The following is a 21,152-nucleotide window of genomic DNA, read 5'->3' on the forward strand; positions in this document are numbered from 1 at the left end:
CTGGGCTACCATGGCTCTGAATTATCAGAGCTAATTAGTTTAAAGCAAGAGCAAGTTCGCCTACACAGCCTACAGCCATCCAGTCTGCTGTTTAAAACATAGCCCACATTCAGAGGATAGATGCAGATGTCCTGATTACTTTAAAAGGGCAATGAAAAAGGAAAAATACCAGGCTTAAATAGTGAGATCAGTAAAACTCAAATGGCGTGGCAAGTTTTTTTCATATTCTGTGCAAAGTGAGTGACTATATTTTACTTATTTACATAGATATATGATCAGAATAAATACCAATTTCATTGTAACCAATACAGAAATTCAGTTTAGTTTTTCTTTCTTAAGTTTCACACTGTCATAAATGGGATGCGAGAACTGAACAAATAAGACTGGATGAACTATCATAATCTTATCTTCATGATTCCTTTTCAATTAGTAATTATATTTATCAGCCTCTCTGTAAAATCTACTTCAAAAAAATGTGCTTGCATGGTTCATTTTGACAGTGTCCCTTTAAGGCAAGGAATCTAAACTGCTTATTGTGGGTACCTCTATCAAATGCTGTATATATAAAATTGAAAATAAAAAACTAAGAGGGCTACTTGAATATGCTAAGTTATTTATGTGTATGTTTGTAGTGCTTAGCTATATTTTATAAAATACAGACATATTCTAATTTTGCATTTTAGAAAATGAAGTATAACATAACATACAAGTCTTTACCAAGGATTAACTTTGTTTAAGATTATGAATGCGGTATCATGAATATGAGAAGTGGTAATGCTTGTAACAGGAAATGATTTCTCTGATTTAGAAAGGGACCTTTTCATCACCTCGAAGTATTCTAGATCTCATCAACTACCTTGTAATACTTTTTCTGATACCTGTATTTCCTTTCCTGGAGTTATATATATACATATAATCAGATTAACATTTCTATGAAGATTTCACTGATAATTAAACGTGGGAAACAGGTAGGTTCTTCCTGTTACTTGAATAATATATAACGTTAAACTTGTTATACTTAATTCTTTTGGTGATAACCTAATTAAAGTACATCTAAAACTTACCTTCGGTTTGAATGCAATCAGTTTCAAAACCATTTCAACAGTGAACACTCCTGTGAAAACCATATTCATAATGTCCATCGCATCATTAAAGAGCTTAGACTGTCCATAATGCTGTGAATGAAAAATATGACACTTGTAAAAGTTAAGGATTGTAAATATTAAGTGAAAGTAGGATAGCATAAGACAAAGTTGGCAAAAACGCAGTCTAGGAGGATGTTTTCTGTTAGTATTTATGATGTGGAGTTATATGCATAAAGACTAATTGAATATTGCTGGTCAAAAATTGAGTTACCTAAAATTGATTCTGTTAAGGCACTAAGTGGAACAAATTTGTCATTCCTCTATATATTAAGAGGATCTCCAGAGAGACAGTTTTGAGAAGAAAACTGGTCCCTCAAAAATGAGGTATTAAACAAAACCAACTTCCCAAGTTGCAGATAATATTTTCAAAAATTATATAACTTCGTTTTGCACTTATTTAGAAAGCCTGCAGTATGTTAGTCAAATAATAATACGTATGGTGTAGCAATGATTTTTTAAGGCAATACAGTTCCCACAAGTTTACAGTAAAAGCAGAATGGATATGTAAATTGGATTTCAGCTAATCTTTTTCTTATTAAAATCTAAAGTATTGGGGAAGAAAAAGAAATAACTGGTAAAAGTAGACAACAGAAATAGTTGGTGAAAAACAGTGTGTGTGTAATGCTGGAAAAAGAAGAAAAAGGTAAATATATATACATACACACACACACAGAAATAACACATATCCAAAAATACGCACAGATGTATACACAACTAATATATGAAAATAGACGTTTGTGTAAGTTTTGCATTATCATATAGTTCTATGGTTGTTCCACACATGATATTTTTAAGCTTCTGAAGAAGATACAAACACCAGAGATAGAAAGATTGTGTAGTATATATACAAAAAGAAATAGAACAAGTACAGAAGCTACAAGGAGGTGAAGTAATGCCTAAATGCATTATGTAAAAGAATATATTAGATAAAAGATCTAACTGGCTGATAGAAATATTTGCTCACAAAGGTAGGTTTTTATGTACTCCTTAGATTTTCTTACATATGGATGGTCTTAGGAATACGCAAATGTAAATTATATTATGCTACTGGTAAAAGTATGGCATAAAAAGCTTGATTTTCATCATAAGTCACTCCAAGAAAAATTTTACACCATGTTTTTTTGGTTCAAATTAAGTGTTTAACCACACAATTGACATTAAAAGTATCTTCCAAAGGACACTTTGGCAAAGATTGCTATTTCATATTTTTGGAACATATTGATCACAGAATCCAATACTATCCTTTTTGCATTCAGTGGACTTTGCATAGGAGAGGATTGTGGAATTCTTGCATGAAGGTACTCTCCACTAATTGCTTTCAAACACTGACTGATGAATGTACCACTCTGTGTCCAATATTATTTTGAGCTTTTACTGGTATTCACTAATTAGAGTGTATTCTTTCACAAACACATAATTAATAAGTATAGTCAGTACAGCAATTATTATTTTGATCTATCACTAATAATCAGACTGCACAGCATGGCTGGTTGTAGGGGAACATTATATACATATAAAGAGAAATTTTGACAAGACTAAAAAATGGCTTGTTCAAGTCTTTGATATTGATCTAGTTTTCAGGATACTCCTCTTGTACCTCCTCCTTTTATCTCCAGCTGCTTCATCAGTTATCTCATATCTTTTTGTCATTTGAAAGAAAAATAACTTTAGAAATAGCAAGAGTTTAAAAAAGACTAGCACTCAATAATTTTCCTTTGGAACACAAAGTCATGTGTGAAGAAGGTGGAGTGAGGGAATCTATGCATTGCTTTTCTCATTCCCACCATTATTTCTTTTTAGGAAGACCTTTCTCAAGAAGTTTTAAAGAATTTTACTTCACAGAACTAACACACAGGTTGGAACATATTATAGAAGTGTACTATGACCAGAGTGTTGGGAGGGGGGAGCTGTTTTTTCCCCCACTACACAAAAAAGTAGATGTCATAAATCAAAAGCACTGTATCTCCCATATTCTTCCCTGCAACTCACATCAATGGCTTCAAAGACAGACTTCTAGTTTTCCTACCTGCATAGCCAAGCAAAGTGTGTTCAGCATGATGAGGACAAACATGATGTATTCAAATCCAGTAGAGTTCACCACATACCAGAACTTGTACTGGTAAGGATTTTTTGGAATATATCTACGAAGAGGGCGTGCCTTCAAGGCATATTCTACACACTGACGCTGTAAAAGTAAACACATCAAAAATCGTCAGACTGCACATAACAGTGACTCATTAGGGAATATTATTTCTGGTAAGCGCAAATTGTTAAATAAAAGTCTGAAAAACAGGCACTACATATACTTGGTATAGAATTTTTTATTATTAAGTATTAATCAAGTAGCTTACCAATCTTCACTTGGTCATTTACAAGTGCAGCTATGCACTATACAACCGTATGCACTACTCAGCCACATAAAAAGAAATCAAGTAATGCTCATGGAAATTCTGAAATGTTTTGCCTTTATATAGTGTAGTAGTACACAGTAGTACACTATAGACTCTATGTGTGTGTGTATATAGTACTGTACATAATGTGTAGCACGGATATTATTCATCATGGTGCTTTCCAGCCATGATAATTCTAATGAATTATCTAGAATTAATTCTAAAGAATTTTATCTAATAATAAAGGTGACTATTAAGTCACCTATAAGCCATGCTATGCCCTTACTCAGTTTTCAATCACAAATGTAACAGCAGAGCATAAAACCATACAGTCAGGAAAATAAGTATTGGAGGACCTTTGGTCATAATGGTTCAGTTAAATTGCCCAGTAAAATCATGTTATATAGATGGGAACATCATGGATTCAGCTCCAACTCTATTAGTGTTTGAAATCTTCATAGAGGTCAGGCCTTCCCCTATCTTTTTGAAGGATGCTTACATAAGCTGACTGATAGAGCACAAAATATAGCATGAATGTTGCACAAACTTGCAACATGGTTAACTTAATTTACATATGCGTGGAACACGAGCACCTGAAAGATCATGACCCCTGACTGATGTGTTTCTCAGTCCAGGGATTAAATAATAAAAGGTGCAGCATTTATCTGAATCTCAATATAAACCATGAGTTGCTTTATAAAGAAAAAAAAAAAAAAGCAAGCATAAAAATCTACTTTGAACTTTTTCCTTAATATAGGATAAATTCAAGATGTAATATTTATATTTCTTTCTTATTGTAAAACCTACCCTGCCTACAGACAATTTGGCAAATGCTACCTTCTTCTTAATGTGGTACCAACAAGTGAGACACTAAGAAGCTAACTAGCTTAATGTAACATCCTTACAAACAGGCTGAGATGCTGGGCTTATGAAAAGAGGAACATAGAGTGACTTGCATATCTATCAGTAGCAGTATTTACCCATTCTGTTTTTCTTTGTTTGTTTTTTTTAATACTAAGATATGTGCTTGGTGCCCTCTTCTGACCCAAAGCAGAAAGGAAGCTCTTAACGCATAAGCAAACTAGGATACTTTCAAAAATTAGAGAGTTCATTATTTATTTTAACCTGATTTTTGTCCAGCTCACAATTCTTATATTCTTGTTCTCCTTGTTCTTGGAATGTAACAATGACAAAACCAACAAATATGTTCATCATAAAAAAAGCAATAATGATGATATAGATGATGAAAAAAATGGAGATCTCCACTCTGTAGTTGTATACAGGTCCTACATTCTCACCATTCGAATCAATGGCTTTGTATAGTAGTCTGAAAAACAAAAAAGTTAATCTTTATTATCATTAAAATGGCAACAGACGGTAAAATATACTGACTCAGAGGACAGATTTCAGAAATGACTTACTGTTTTACAAATTTTGCAGTACAATTTTTACTTAAAGGCCTAAAATTTTCATATTAGTATTATCTAAAGGGCATGGAAGGATAAACACCTAAAAGGATTACTTCCACTCCAGCTGAAGAACATTCCGTTATAGAAGTAGCCGAAAGATTAGGAATCAAACGACATAAAACATAAGATTACATTGATTTTAACAGGCACACGTGCACACACAGAGGACAATACCATATCCAGAAACCACATGGTGCTTTTATGTTATCCTACATGGTGCTTATATTTTAAATTGATTTTACTGGCAAAGGGAGGATTGAATAATGAGCATTTTCAGCATTCACTTTGACCTAATATGCACTAATAATGAGTTCTGAACAGCTGTGCTTTGTCTAGTCTGTCTCCATAGTAAAATCTTAAAATACAAAACGAAGACTGAAATCTCATTTAGTTGAATTCCTGAATCCAACATTGCCCACTCACTGCTCCATTACAGACTACAAAGCCAGTGAATCACTGAAATACAATTACAGGAAAAGTGCACTCAGATTTTTATGTGAAGAACTGTACATTCAGAATGATGATAGGCTTTTTTCTATTCCTCTGTTAGTAAGTCTTTATATCATCATTTAAGACTGTTTTGCTCCCCCAAAAAAGCCTGGTAAATGACAGAGAACTGTTCTGGAAAATGTAACTGCATTAACAATGCTGAGAAGACTGGGAGAATTCACTCACGCTGGCCAGCCTTCAAAAGTAGATACTGTAAAAAGAGCCATCATAGCAGACAGAACATTGTCAAAGTTGAAATCACTGTTTTGCCAGACCCTCTCTTTGACCATTGGATTATCAACATCTCCATCTTTATAAACAATATATATCCCTCTGTGGGAAAAGGAGAGAAACAAACTGTGATTAGTGAAATACTAGATTAGCCTCAGAGTTATTCAATCTTCTATTCAAAATAGTTGATTTTATGCCATTGCTAAACTTGTTTAATTTCCATGGTAAACTTGATTGACCACCTTTATGTTTTAAAGTTTGCTGATGGATTTTAAGATGATGATTCCAACTTACACAAACCTATAAGGCTTGGGACATGCATGCCCAGTTGCTTCTGTTTAAACTATAATGTGTCACATTCATAAATCAAAGGAATTCTCACCGGCATTCCTCAGGATTCTGTTTTGCTTCATCAGTGCACTTATAGAATTTTCCCTACGTATAAAACAACAACAATAAAAAAGTAAAATACAGAACATATAAAATAAACACATTTATACTATGACTGGTTCAAAATAGGACCAGCCCTAGTTCCAGCACCAAGTTACAAAGAAGTTAGCTGAGCTTTGTTGTTCTTGATGCAATGTAAATTTTGAGAGTCTATTTACCTTGAACAGTTGCACTCCAATGCAAGCAAACATGAATTGAAGCAGAGTTGTAACAATCATGATATTGCCAATAGTTCTAATAGCCACAAAGACACACTGAACAACATGCTGTAAAGAAAGAAGAAAAGATCTTAACAGAATTTTTACATAGTAGTATCATAAAATACATACCACAAGCCTAAACGTATATTTTCTCACATTTATTATTTTTTTAAATTAACTATTTTTGTGATGTCAATATTATACCTAGACATGTTTTCTAAATTTCTCAGAAGTCTGTTGAAATAGACTCATTAATATCTACTGATTAAAAATTACAAATGCACTGTGGAATGACAACAAAAATATTGCTGTGACATGTTGGCTCATACCAAGTGTAATGGCCAAAATTTTCGCTCTGTGGCATGCCACATACATACTTCTGTAACTATGGACAGAACCTGGCCTAGATTTTTTAAGAATCAGGAAAGGACTTCTGGCCTTGTGCTGTGACTCTCTCCAGGCGATTTGTTTTGTAGTACAGTTTTTAACCTGAGGCAGGACTGAAGAAACAGGCCAAAAGAAACGTAAATTAGAAAAAGATAAAAGTAAAAACCTTAAGTCCTTTTGCTCTGTTTATTGCCCTTAGAGGCCTCAAAACTCTTAGAACTCTGAGGATCTTCACAACTGAGATAGCGCTTGATCTAGGGAAAGAAGAAAAATTATTCTATTATTTTTCAGTTAACTAATTTTCTTACTATGAATAACAATGTTACTGCTACTTCCTTATATATGAGAAGTCAAGAAAGTCTTACGATTTTTGAAGCTCTTGTTTACAGATCTTTTATTAATGTCAAAAGTATTATTAATCTCAAATATCATAAGAATAATTTTGATTTCTGGAGCAACCTGGGAATTAACAGCTTAAAGGCTCATCTGACACTGTAATGCAGCTAAGTTTTATCACAAGCAAAATACTCTCTGAAGCTTTTTTCAGTGTTGACAAGTCTATCAAAGACATTGTGAAAGTCCCATAAAGCAATGAATACCTTAATTTTCAACCAACTGAAGATGAAAAAAATCACAAATGACTCATACTTTCTTTGTTTAAGTAGCTAGGCCTGCATTTGGAGAGGAAATAATAGCAGATGGCCTTTTAAAGAACATACTGCAAAGATGAAAGCTTGCATAAAAGGTATTCCAGTACTAGTGCAATACAAATTGGGAAACAGTTGACTGACACTCAGTAAACCCTTGTGCTTGCTCTCTCTCTTTTCTTTTTCTCCCTTTTTTTTTTTTTTTTTTTTAAGTCAGTAAAGGTTTCGTAGATTATTATTATACATGAGGCAGAACTGCAGTGAATCAGTAAGTGCCTTTAGACTCTTAGATTACTACATTTTGCCTGATCCAAAGGGGGCAAATAATTTCTTCACTACCACTCGCATAATCAATCTTGATTATAGTATAAATTCTCTCCCCCTTCAAATACTGTCAGGTTACATACCACAGTATGGCAATGCTGAAAGAACAGGCTCTTAGAACTGAATTGTACATTTGGCAATAGCACAAAAGAGGGAATCCAAACCTCCTGAGGCTCCAGCAGGTACTTGTTATACAGTTCAGTGTCATGGTTCTCTTCCTTATTCTCTTTGTAATAGCAGGAAGTAGTAATTTGTTTCCAACCTGTACTAGTAATGAGTTATAATACTCTCCAAAGAAAGCACTATCTCTTCCATTCCCAACCCTGATACTGAACTTGCATACCCACATACAATGGGGGAACAAAAGGATCTGAAAGATCAAGTTTAATATAAAACTCCAAAGCAAAAATAAATCAGTCACATTGTAAGTATAATACTTACTGAATACCAAACGATACCAGAGAAACACCCACAACCAGCAAATCCAGCAAATTAAAATAATTCCTGCAGAAGGACCCTTTATGAAGGAATGCTCCAAAAGCCGTCATCTATAAAAGAATTGTTACACTTTTATTCTCTATCTGTATTTACTCAAATTCACATTTAGGCTGTTTACAAGACACTTGTCTAGAGCGTGAATACCTAAAATAGTATCTCACCTTGTAATTAAGATACAAAACAACCCTATTATGCATATAAATAAGTTTCATTTAAACTAAACAAGCTATGCTCAAGCAACACCTGCAGATGTGTTAATTGTTTCTAATATCAATAAATGTTATGCTTTTGTATAAGAACTGATTAGGCCAAACTCACCTCTCTGAACTGATTTGGCTTTTGTTAGAAAAACAACTAGTAGAACCATAAAACTTCCAAGTTTCAAGTACAGCCAAATTTCCCCACATTCATATTGCTACTCATGATTAATTATTATAAACCCAATGGAAGAATGTGACTAAAACCCTTCTGTAACAAAATCATTCTAACCCTTTCACAGATCAGGACAAAAGCAAAGCCTAGACCACATCTGATGCCATGAGAGGTGTTACAGCCTTCAGTAGAGTATGTACTGGGGAATGCTCACTAAGCTGCAGATCCATGGGTCCATCCGTATTGCTCTTTTCTTTATGCCTGGAATTCCACTTATGTGGGGGGTGGTTTAAATGGTAGGGGATTAGCAAGCTGGAGCAGAGTTAAAAGCATAAGGCCCTAACCTGACCTTCACGCTGATCTTCTCACATTTCCCAAGTACTGCAAACAGGATAGTAAGCTTGATTTAAAAGCCATGTAGGGGTGACGTAACAGATTTTTTAAGTGCTTTAAATTGCTATTGCAGCTTTTCTGTTATTCATATTCTCATTCATATCCTTGATCCCATACCATATGGAAATCCTGATGCCTACAGAGCAGTCAATAAAATATAGCACAGAGACTCTCTCCACATATTGCAAGTTATTCTGTTTTAGAAATGCTTGCTTTTTAGACATTTACAGGTTTCTTCCCTGCAGCTGATGATACTCCCTCTGGATATTTTAAGCCCGTATTTTAAGCCCATGCTTTTTGTCTGAAATTCAAGGCAAGCTATTGTCACAACACATCTAGTCTTGAATTATTCCTTTCAGAACACACACAGCTTCTGTCGGACATGGGTACTGCTGAAAGCACAGCGCAAAACCCAACACAGGTAACATTAAGGACTCCAGCCACAAGCAAGCAAAGCCAATGTCTCAGACATGTTAGTAAAGCAGGGTACTGCACATGTACATAGGTCTCATTCTGATTATCTATTAAACTTTCTATAGTAGGGTTTATTTTCCTTCATAAATACATATGAATACTGAGATTCCTGGAGAAAGTGGAGTTAAGACAACATTTTTGGCTATGGTGGTGCTTCCTGTTTCTTTATATCATTTTACAATGCCAAATTTCAGTAGATTCTGCTCTAGTGCTTCCCACTTTCCTTGAATAATTCTGAGTCACTCGATGTTAGAATCTTATACAGCTTGTAGGTACGTTCGTCTTCTATAGTTATATAGTTTGTGCCATGCTTAATTCCTCTGGCTCCTTCAAAACACAACTGGAACTGTACAGGCTCTCCAACCTTCCGCTCAAAGGATGCGGATGTTCTCCTGACTCTCTCCTGCCACAGCAATGGTGTCAACACATCTAGTATAATTTCTCCAATTCAAAGTTTGGAACTAGTTGATCTAACGGAATGGTCTTATCAGTGCCTCATTCTTTCCTTTAGTTTGGTCTTTCTCTAGCTAAATATTTATTCTAGAATGCCACAAATGTTAAAGATTAACCAAGTCCTTAGCAGGCTCCTCACTGAGGAAAATGAGAAATAAAGGGATAACATAAACATAAGTTTGCAAGCACAAATAGTTTACTCTTTACAGTATAGCTTATCTTGTAAACAGCCCAAATATTGCCTTAATTAGTATTAATCAAACCGCACTGTGAAGAATGCATAGCAATGTGAGCAGGAGCTGGGAAAATAGTTTTTGTTAAGCTTAATTCTCAACAGGAAATGCAAAGTTTATGTACAGATTCTTAGTGTATTAGAAATTCATAAATATAGGTATCAGGGTTACTCAACCAAAAATTCATGGTGCATATGTACTGCACTAAACTTAAGAAACTTGTACATCTCTGAAAAAAGTATTTCACTGATTTCCCCCCAAAATTTGATTGTTTTGTCCTGCATTTTCTCACATGTTAGACTAAACCTCAGTAATATGGCTTCTTTACCAGAGTAAGTCTCATTGAACTAAAGTGAGAGTAACCCCCACGGGTATCCTTAATAATCAGTACACAAACTATACATTAAAATGCCAATTTTGGCTCATGCATGGGTAATACATTTAAGCAAGCATATATATGCCTTTCCGTGTAGTTAAATGTATGCCCAAGATAAGATCAATGCAAAGTATCTTAGTGTGTAGATAAATGCAAGATATCTTGCAAGTCCTATTGCAAGAAAATAGTTATCTACTATTTTAGCTCTATGAATATAGTTCAGCAGGAGAAATGAGAAATTACATGCTCCCTTCTGAAAAGATTGATCATTATTTTTGGAAATGCCAGAGCAGGAAAGAGGAAAAGCTCATGCGCAGTGAATTATTTTTCCCTTTTCTGACAACTGTTACGTTTAAAAAGGGTAAAAAGTGAATTATTAAATTGATGTAATGATACAAAAATCAGCTTCTACATGCACCCAATGGTAAAAAAAATAACCAATCAAAATTATGAGAAACTGTCAAATAAAAAAATCCTTTGGTTTAAAAAAAGTTTAGCTTTGATCATTTAGAGAAAAGGCGAAGAACACTTCAAGTGCCTTTTCTTGGCAGGTGACACACAAGGAAAATCCCTTTAAGCAAACTTCCTTTAAGAACCTGTTACCTTCAAAATGATCTCAAATGTAAACATACTAGTGAAGACATAATCTGCATACCCTAGGATCTGGAAGGTAAACAAAAAGTTACAAACATTATTGCTAAAGCTGTTTTTGAGCTAGCAAGGATCAGTTAACAATGAATTACCTTTAACAGGATTTCAACAGTAAAGATGGCTGTGAAAGCATAGTCAAAGTAACCAAGTATCTGCAAGGTATAATATGTGCCACAGTAAGAAATTCATCTATAAATAAATTTTTACATTTTAGACCACATGCAGAAAAATAATGAATACATCTGAATAAATGAATACAAACAGGCAGATAGGGAGTTCAGACAACATAGTTATTGTACAACCATTTTTGTTTACTTAAAAATTTATCAGATGCCACTGTGCATATAAGACTTCTGCACCAAGGAGTTAGCAGGACCCAGTATGCAACCTTTTCTTTCAATTCAGACTTTCTTCCATCAGCTTTCAGAGGTACTTCCCTCGCCTTTAGCAAGGATACAAAATCCTACATAAAGGAAAACTGCTTATTAATAACAGTGGGGTTTTTTTAATCACTGCATTCCACCAAAAAATTAAATTTCAGTGGATATTTCTAGACTATATCATTCTACATTCTGCTACATTATATTCCTGTACAGAATTGGCTTGAGGGTCACAAAACAAATTAATAAGTACGTTACTAAAAATCAACACTACAGCTATTTTTCCCTGAACATTGAAGATACAGCAGTGATTTATTTGTAGGAGATTTTTAAAAATCAACAATAGTTGCATAGCGATATGCAAACTTTTAAGATGATCTTGAATTTATATTAACTTCACTGTTGTTAGTAGAAACACTGCTGTACATTTCAGTAGAACCAGGATTTCACCCTTTCCAGGTGGCAGTATTGTTAGCACCTAATCTAGTGCACACCATATACTGCAGTACAGTACTAATTTTATTTTCAAGGGAAGTACTCATCAAGTACTCCTCCTTCAAGGGAAGGATCTATTTACCAAAGAGTTCTGCACAGGAACATGGTATCTATGGTTTAACAGCTAATTAAATGTGAAGAAGAAATAAGACAAATGGATAACAGACAAAATAGTGTTCCTATTAGATTAAATGCATGAAAATCTTTTTCTCCCTCCATGTTCTGCTGAAGATCACATCCTTCTGTCTCTTGTAGTTGCTGAAAAAGCAGGTAAATATTAAAACCATTCAACGAAGATCAATCATGAAGAAATTCACTCTAGAGTTTAAAAAAAAATATTCAAAACCATTCCAGCCTCAAACTTGTTTCGTCACTCCTGTCTGTGTCATTAATTTTAACAGAGAAACGGTGCTGAAGCTGAGACTCCTCAAGATGGCTAGCTACCATGTTCAGTATATTCAGCGGTTTGTGACTTGTTGGGTTAAGGACACAGCCAATGTGCTGTCCCTTTTGCTGGCACCATAATGGTAGGATAGCTACAGACAACACAATCTTCACTGAAGAACAAACATAGCATATTCGACATGAAAAGCACAAGATTCTATTCAGTGACTTAAAGGAGTAACTCCTGCAGAAAGCAGCGATATTTGCAGAATGGATCATACACATCCATTAGACAGCCATAATATTGAACTTGAGTGCCACCTGGAACAAGCAGAGCCAACTTTTGTAGAGACATAACAGCAAAAGCAAACTGTTGACATCAAACCTTTCAGTATTTTTGAGCCTTACAGCTTCCAACTCAAGCTCACTGCCATTTCATAGCAAGTTCTTTCCCTTGCTAAGCTGGTCAGCTGAAGGAAACGTCATCAATCAAGGTAATAACAAGAAAAATATGCAGTTCTGGTGCATTTGTGAATATCTACAGCAAGGGCAATGTCCTTCTTGAAATCACTCATACATTTTACCTGCCTGTGTCCCAAATAGAAACAATCCATACAGTTACCACCACTTTGGAGTTATACCCTCCTAGCATTCCTCTAGCTACAAAAGGTAATATCAGCTCTTCATTTCCACAAAAACCATTTCAGTATTGCCTGCCAGTTCTGTTTTTCTTATCCATTAGCTGATCTTTTCATAAGACCAGCACACAACTCCTTTGAGTGTGTTTGTGCTTTGATCTCTTTTTACTCTTCAAGGAAGTTTTAGCTTTTTGGTATTTAGCATTGTTACTGAAAAGATATTCAGAGAATGTCAATGGCCCAAAGAGGACTCCAGAGGCTACATCTACATTAGCAAGAAGTTCAGTGATACAGGAGCTGAAGTTCTGTCAAAGTATCCCAGAAGTCCCAACAGAGTATTACCAGGTTGCATTATCAGCTGTTTCATACATAATCTAAAGCACACATAACTCACAATAATTTCAGAGGCTTTTTCTTATTTTGTTTTGTTTCTCATTTAGACAATCAGGAATTCAGGATCGTCAGGTATGCTGTGGTACTGTAACACACGGTAGTGCGGGTGCATCCTAATCTACTACAGATCAAAGTATTTACAATATTTTTAAAAAAATGGAATATGATATTCATGGCACCAGACTCTCTGGAAACTAATTTCACTAAGCTCTCCTCTTTGAAAGGAGAGGTAATACCCTTACAAACACATACACTCACTGACAGAGTAATAGTCTGAGTTCCTCAAGATCAGATAATGGAGTTAGCGATAGAGAAGAGAAGACAGGTCAAAGTCTATACCCAGCATGTTATAAAGTGATATTTTTGATGTCACTTTTAAATCAGTGTCAAACATTGAGAAGCACCAAGATAGATTCGGGAAATGCACAGCAGATACAGCTAGCTACAAAATTACGCTCATCTTGAGCAAAATTTTATTTTGATGTATTAATATCCAACACAGGAAGAAAGTTCTGTAGATAATAAATGGTTCTAATATCTCTGCTTTCTTTAGAGATGTATGTTTTTTTTAAAGCAAAATATATAAATTGATGACTGGAAAAAGGAAAAGGAAAGTTTCTTAATTTGAAAATTAAAAACCAGGCACTAATTCTGAGGACTGTTACTATATGAAGATACATTTATCTTCAGATATAAAAACGATGGACTTACATTATTTCGAAAAGAGTGGCTGCGAATTGGATCTTCTGCTGCTAGGGAAACACTGCTCAACATGATGAAGACAAGGATGAGATTAGTAAAGATGTGGTGATTGATGAGCCTGTGGCATCCCACTCGAATTCTGAAAAAGAGATATAAAAATACATCACACGTGGAAAAAAAATACAACCAAAAAACCAGCAGATGGCTTATATACAAAATGTTTTCCATTACTCTGCCAACAATGACAGGACAGAGCAACTATCATCAGTTAAAAGCAGCATTAACACTGAAGTTATTGCCTTGGCTCATAAAAATGTAAATGGATTCAAAATGATTCAGCATATGATAAACCTGTTGTGAAGGTGCACTTACTGAAGGAATTTGTGAAAGAGGACCTCCCATCTCCTATTAGTTTTCAGTGGGTTATGAAATGCTAAACATTCCAGTGCTTTGCCTCACTGTACACATACATAGAGGCCAATGTCAACAGCACCAAATGCCAGGAAAGTCATTCAGACCCTGTATTTGATTTCATTCTGATTAAAGCTGTCAAAAATATTCATTCAGTAAGATGTGGATTAGGCTCATTGTATTTCTTAGAGAAGTGGAACTGCCCATATGATTAGAGTCATGAAACCCAATGGTATTACAATGCTGTTGAATACTTCCATGGAGATAGCACAGGATTAAATTGGCAAAAAGGCAGGATCAGGTTTGTAACTGAGTAACATTAAAGTTGCCTGAAATATTCCTCTGAAGAATCACAAGGTTCTTAAGCAAAATTTGTTTTTCTCTTATGAATGAGATGATTTGAGGACAGTGTATCTCAGTTAAGTAAGATGGCCATTTTGGCCTGGGAATTAGCATTAGTTGAGGCCATAATGAATTTATCATGTTCAGCAAATCTTAAGTTTTTACATTCAGCATGTGTGTTCTTAAAATTACCGATTTAAATAACACTTTTTTCAGTGTGTTTGGAAATAAAAGCCCAAAACACGTCTTGATTCACACATCATCCTCTAATCTTAACTGTGAAGACCTCTACTACCGAGAAGTGTTCTCTCATGCTAAATAGCTTTTAAGTTCCCTTCTGAGACTGCCAACAAAGTTGCTGTGCATGAAGATAGCTATATTCAGTCCTATAGGAACCAGATTCAGCTCATCTATTCACTTTTGTTCAACAACTATATGGTAACAACTTTTACTGATTAATAAAGCTTGCTTTTTTCATCACTGCAGAACCAGAAATGATTCTGAAATTAGGCTGAGTGGTGAAAGAATCTAGTTCCCCCCAACATCCAGCTTTTATTTTTTGTATTTTTTTTTAATCATTTGTCTTTATCTTTAGTGTTTGCTTGAACCTCAAATCTGGAAAAATACTGTCATCCCAAGAGGAATACATAAAACCTTTCTCTCTATCTCTAATTTTCTCTTCTCTTTCCTCCCCCTTATCGCTCCACAAATAATATCTTCCTAAGAATCCTATCTTAGGTTAAAAAAAATGCTCACACTTTACCTCCTGTCTGTTTATTACCCAGTAATTACCACATTAAGTAACTAATATATATTAAATGGTATTTTCAGACATTTGCAGACCTGACTGAATATAGTACAAAATTACCTTTGACAGAAAGAAGAAAATTAATATATTTAACAAATCCTTTATATTTAGCAAATCATTTAAAAATTTTCAGCAGAGAAACCAATCTCTCTCCTGTTGAAGACACTGGAGTTCGGTCCCTAAGCTCACCAGGAAGAGGCTTCTTTCTTCGGTGCTAAACCCTGGGGGACTAAATGAGTACTTTTATAAATGATACTCACGGATTGGTGCTGCTGAAAATGAAGAAGGCACTCCCTTCAGGAATTGGTGTTATCTTCTCCTTCATATTTAGTTCCGATATTCTTCGGGGACGTGGACCTGCTGGTACCTCTGGTTCGTCCTCCTCATCTTCCTCATCTTCACCTACTTTAAATTAAATACTTTTTTACTATAAAATAAAAAAGATTGAGTTTTTGTTCATAATGGTACAAAAGAATGACTTGTATTAAAATACATATTCACAGCATGGCTTTAAAAATCTACAAATCAATACATGAATACCCACCTAGTTGTCATGAACTTTTATACATATATATGTGCATGCATATATATGGGTGAGTATGTAAGGGCCCTGAGAGCACTAATAGGCCTTAATGGCCCTGCCCAGACTTACCTGGGGCATCAACCCACACCCCTGCCCAAGAACCTAGGATCTCCATTTCAGCTCATCCTCGGACCTCCAGTCCCTCCCCGGGCTATGCCAGAGGAGCACTGGTCTCCAGTTCAGCCGCAGCCATGCCTGTACCTGGCCATGGATTCTGTTGATCTGGACCCTGACTCACAGATCAGCTTCTCAGCTTGCCCTCAGACTTCTCTCATCACTATGGACCTGCATGGCGATCACTGGACTACATCTAACTCTGGTCACCCTCTCTAGATGTGATCCTTACCCTGACCTGTGGACTGACTGTCCTCAAACTTGCTTCATCACCATAAACTTGCCTGATGATCTGGACTGCTCGTTCAACCTAAGTACCATCTCCATGCCTGCCTTGCTTGTCTTTCTTGGGCACTATGGGGTTGAGCCCTGGCTGATAAGCTCCCTGCCCTGCTGGATGTGTTATCTGGCTCCCCATCCTTTAGAGAGCAGCTGCTCTCTAAATAGAATGCGACACACAAAATAAAGAGCTGTATATACATACCTACTAACAGCAATGCATAATAGGAGGTTTTAAAGGCAATTACTTGTATAACTCGAAGTCAAAAGTAGTGCATTAATTCAAAGCATTTTTAATATCCTACAGTTGGGTGTGGAAGTGATCTCAGATGAGTTTTCAAAATCTTTTTAAATACCTCTGAGGAGGGAGATTCCACACCCTCTCTACCTTACAACTTCCCAATTTCGTATGTGCCAAATCCTCACGTATCAATGTTGAAGTAAAAAGTCTCTGTGCACTGGTTGAGCACTGAGTCTCAAAAGGTAGTTGAGAATAAGGTTTCTGTGACAGGAATACAGCTAATCTGACAGAGCTGGTTTCTAAATAAATGTGTTCACGGGACTGGAAGAAGCTAAGATAAAAGTGATCGAACATGATGAGCTCTGGAATGTCCCTTTTAGCCAAACATTTCAAATAAATTTGTAATTCCCTCTCACATGCAGGTAAGTAATACCAGAGTAGTCTTCAGGCTCACAGCATTAATTCTCGTATGCTCTTTGTACTGCCTAGTGAGCTGCAGAAAAAGATAAAGTTTTGCAACTTACAGGCCCATTTATCCACTGATAACAGAGTACAAATGCACTGACTTCAAAGGAATTGATTTAGAATTTAGTGAGAATAGGTTTAGTATATTTTAGAAAACAAATGTTTGTTTTCTGGCTAGTAGGTCCCATACCTGGTACATCACAGGGTGGATAGGGATCTTTATCCTCATCCTCTCCTTCTCCATATTCAGCAATTGTCACCTATGGCAATGAAAGAGACACAACGGAAGAAAAATAAATTTCAATATAGCTTGGAGCACAACAAAGAATTGAGAGTATATTAAATAAGCCTCTGAAACCAGTGAAGTAAACCCCACACTTACTCTATGAGGTTCTCAATACAGGATAACTCCTGAATGGAGAAGAGTTGAGTTTTCAATAAGTATTTTTAAAGGATTAATTTGTTTATAATTCTTACTGCTGTGTAGATTACAACAAGAATATAACTAATGGGCTTCTTTGGAAATTACCTAGAACATTTAAAAATTCTATAAAGAGTGTATCATTCACTAATCTCTTCTATTGGATTTTTCAGTCAAAACACCTGCAGGGATCTTAAGGTAACATCAAATTTGCCCAACAAACTATTTCATGCTCTAAGAATTTTCCTTCCCAGGATTCTCTGAAACCAAAAGGAACTTACAGGTTAAGAGATTCTTTGAGGATGTAAATAACCAGAACTAAGTTTCCTGACCTTTGCCTGAAAAAAAATGTAGGTAGGATGAATTCATAAAAGAAATCACAGAGTGCACTGTAGACTTAAAAAGTCTTCCTTAGCAGAATTACTAAAACAGCTTCCTAACTAAGATATAATTGTCAAAATAAACACCTTACTATCCTTGGGCTTCTTCTGGTCACTTTCCAACTTCTCACTTTTTTTATTTTCCAGACTCTCTTTTCTACAAAAAAAAAAAAAAAAAAAAAAAAAAAAAAAAAGAAAAAAGAAAGGAAAAGCAGAAAAGCACATCATGTTAAGACACAAGATTTTAAGTGAGCTATACCCATTTTATGAAAAGAAAAATATACCAAAAATATATCTAAAGTGATTTGAACAGTGGTAAATACCAGAGCAATAAAATTTATTGCATTTGAATGTACTCGATTCATTTAAAAGATTATCATTTTGAATAAATTCCAGAAGCTAATCCCTAAAAAATTCAGTATGTGAGCATTACTCCTTTCTGTGGGGATAAATTGTACCCTTGGATTCGTACTAACATACTAACTAACTTGTATTGACTTCAGTAGGCCAGTACTCATTTCAAAGGAAGGTTTTCTTCTGGTATATATAAGGCTTGTAAAATTGATTCCCCAAGCAGTGGTGTCGCAGCAACAACAGATAGATTCTTGCTCTAATTATGCAATAAAATTCTACAATTGCAATGTTTAAATATCAGTTGACTTATCCTTAGTTCATTCCTTTTTCCCAGTTACTAGTCAACTTTTATCTAAAATCGTATTAATTCAGTCTTGTTTTAATGTTTATGTAAATTCTTTTCTTTCTTAAAAAAAATTCTGACGACTTTTGAAGATGGCAAAGGCGTTTATATAAAGAAAACCCTTGTAAGAGAAAGAATTCAGTACTCTCCTCCTCCTCTCTCCTGCTCATTCAACATGCTTGTGCGATTTTACCTTGCATTCTTTTTCCGTTCCTTTTCTTCTGCTTCTTCTTTCTGAGCTGTATTTAGGCTTTCAGCATCTGCTAAGTTATCCACAGCAATGGCCAAGAAGACATTTAGCAAGATATCTATTTCAAATCAAATTAAGGGCATTATGCATTGTCATACCTGTTTGGTTTATTACCAGCATAAACACCAACAACATAAGAGACAGGAAACCCACGATCCCAATCTCAGTGTAGAGACATGTAATGCTGGACTGTAGTGCTAATAACACTCACTTAATGGACTAGATGAATACTAGGTGTAAAATAAGCAGAGATCCATTAAAGCTACCAATTAAAAAATAGCAGAATACTTGACGTTTTTTAAATAAATGAAATTTACATTCACACCAGCATGAACAAATTTCAAATATGAAACACTGTCTTTTAAATATTTTTTGTAATGCATTATTTTCTGTGACAATGTATGTATCAAACCGCATACTTCGGTTTGTATCAGTTAAGTACCTATACCGATACAAGTGCCATAGTGCCGTATAGTATAGAAAATAGATTTTTTTTTTAACCTCTTGACCTTTCAAGAATTAGGAGAATGACATTAGTTTCTGTTACTACATGGGAACAACGGAGTACTTAATCCTCACTGTGTCAATATTTCTCCTTGCCAACTTCTCTCATCTAGTCTTTGCACTCTACAGTGGATCACTGGCTCCACTGTCAGTGTGTGTCAGAATTCACACAGCTATTCCAAGCATCAAAAAGATGAATGGGAAATTACTGTCATAGAGATCAGACTACATCCACGCATTCTGAGAGGGAGAGACATCAAACAGAAACAAACAGGTAGAATAAGGCAGTTTTCCCACTGAAGGAAGAAAGAAAAAATGTTCTGGTTTCTGCCAGTGTGATCACTGGGGATGTACTGAGAGCTCACTGGAGTCTCCCTCTTTACAGAAGATAAAAAAAGGGAATATATGTACAAAAGAGAATCTATTTAAAGGGCCTAGCACAGGCAGAATCAGCATGCACATCCACAGCAACTTACTTCATCCTAGACAAATTTTGCCTGTGTCCTTGGCATGATTACGCCCCAGCACACAGTCTCATTCAAAATGTTTCCAGTGAATGCAAAGGATACAGTTACCACAGATGAAGAGAATAATGAAATATATACAGACTATCATTCCTGAGGATGATGGGCCACCATACGCCATTATGCCATCATACATAACGGCATTCCAGTCTTCACCTGTTAGAATCTAAGAAGCAGATATAATATTATTAACTCAACAAAAACATCAAAAAAAGGATCGTTTCCTCTGTCAACAATGCACAACAAAGCTGGCTTTCTTTATTCAAAAGTAATACCATAGTCTTTTTATTAATATGCAGTGTTTCCATTTAAAAAAACATCTCTCGAAAGCTTGAGTTTAACTCTACTAGTTTTTATTTTATGCTAAGCATTTACATAGTGAAGTTCAAAGGGAAAAGTGATAAAAATAGAAGCTCAGAATTTTATTGATATTGGTGCAGAGAAGAGGACTGATTTTCAGTAATGTAATATACCTTGTGATACACCATATTCATCTATCTTGGTAACTATTTCAAATTGAATGGAACTCAACAGCTGTGGGAGAAATACATGATTTTCTTATTTCCTGTTATTTCACATAATTTTACCATGGTCTAAAAGAAGAATTTTATAGAAATCTGTTAATTAGTTAAAAGAAAGATAGTTTATATTTGGACAACTACACTTTTTTCAGTGCTACTATTTTGTACTACTAAGATTAGTACTACTGAGCATTATAACTCATGTTATAGAGATACTTTATATACTTGTAAGTAATTTTTTAAAATTACTAGTCCTATCTTGGGAAAACATGCCATACCAATTCTCCTTCCAAGTAATTACATGGCTTTTCAAGAAAATCATAGGCATGTCAAGTTCCAAAATCCATCTCTGGAGACCTAAACTTACTATCTGATTTTCATAGCTTCTGAGCACCTACTAAGTCCTTTCAGAGTATATTCTGAAACTGAAGGAGATTT

The 21,152-nt window shown here is 35.1% G+C and overlaps 1 protein-coding gene across 1 annotated transcript in view; it reads right to left on the minus strand.

Moving 5' to 3' along the window:
- Positions 1 to 21,152, minus strand: part of CACNA1D (calcium voltage-gated channel subunit alpha1 D) — a 194,041-nt gene that overhangs the window by 56,389 nt on the left and 116,500 nt on the right. Inside the window, exons 15-29 of the mRNA XM_062585857.1 lie at positions 20,239 to 20,359; positions 19,109 to 19,223; positions 18,306 to 18,375; positions 17,608 to 17,677; positions 15,996 to 16,140; positions 14,184 to 14,313; positions 11,275 to 11,334; positions 8,174 to 8,280; positions 6,928 to 7,015; positions 6,333 to 6,440; positions 6,107 to 6,159; positions 5,680 to 5,826; positions 4,661 to 4,862; positions 3,172 to 3,330; positions 1,065 to 1,175 (exon numbers count right to left, since the gene is read on the minus strand). Of these exons, the coding sequence (XP_062441841.1) occupies positions 1,065 to 1,175; positions 3,172 to 3,330; positions 4,661 to 4,862; positions 5,680 to 5,826; positions 6,107 to 6,159; positions 6,333 to 6,440; positions 6,928 to 7,015; positions 8,174 to 8,280; positions 11,275 to 11,334; positions 14,184 to 14,313; positions 15,996 to 16,140; positions 17,608 to 17,677; positions 18,306 to 18,375; positions 19,109 to 19,223; positions 20,239 to 20,359 (1,686 nt within the window). The remainder of the gene's footprint in view (positions 1 to 1,064; positions 1,176 to 3,171; positions 3,331 to 4,660; positions 4,863 to 5,679; positions 5,827 to 6,106; positions 6,160 to 6,332; positions 6,441 to 6,927; positions 7,016 to 8,173; positions 8,281 to 11,274; positions 11,335 to 14,183; positions 14,314 to 15,995; positions 16,141 to 17,607; positions 17,678 to 18,305; positions 18,376 to 19,108; positions 19,224 to 20,238; positions 20,360 to 21,152) is intronic.

Source organism: Rhea pennata, chromosome 12 (genome assembly GCF_028389875.1).
Source record: "Rhea pennata isolate bPtePen1 chromosome 12, bPtePen1.pri, whole genome shotgun sequence".
Taxonomy (NCBI): domain Eukaryota; kingdom Metazoa; phylum Chordata; class Aves; order Rheiformes; family Rheidae; genus Rhea; species Rhea pennata.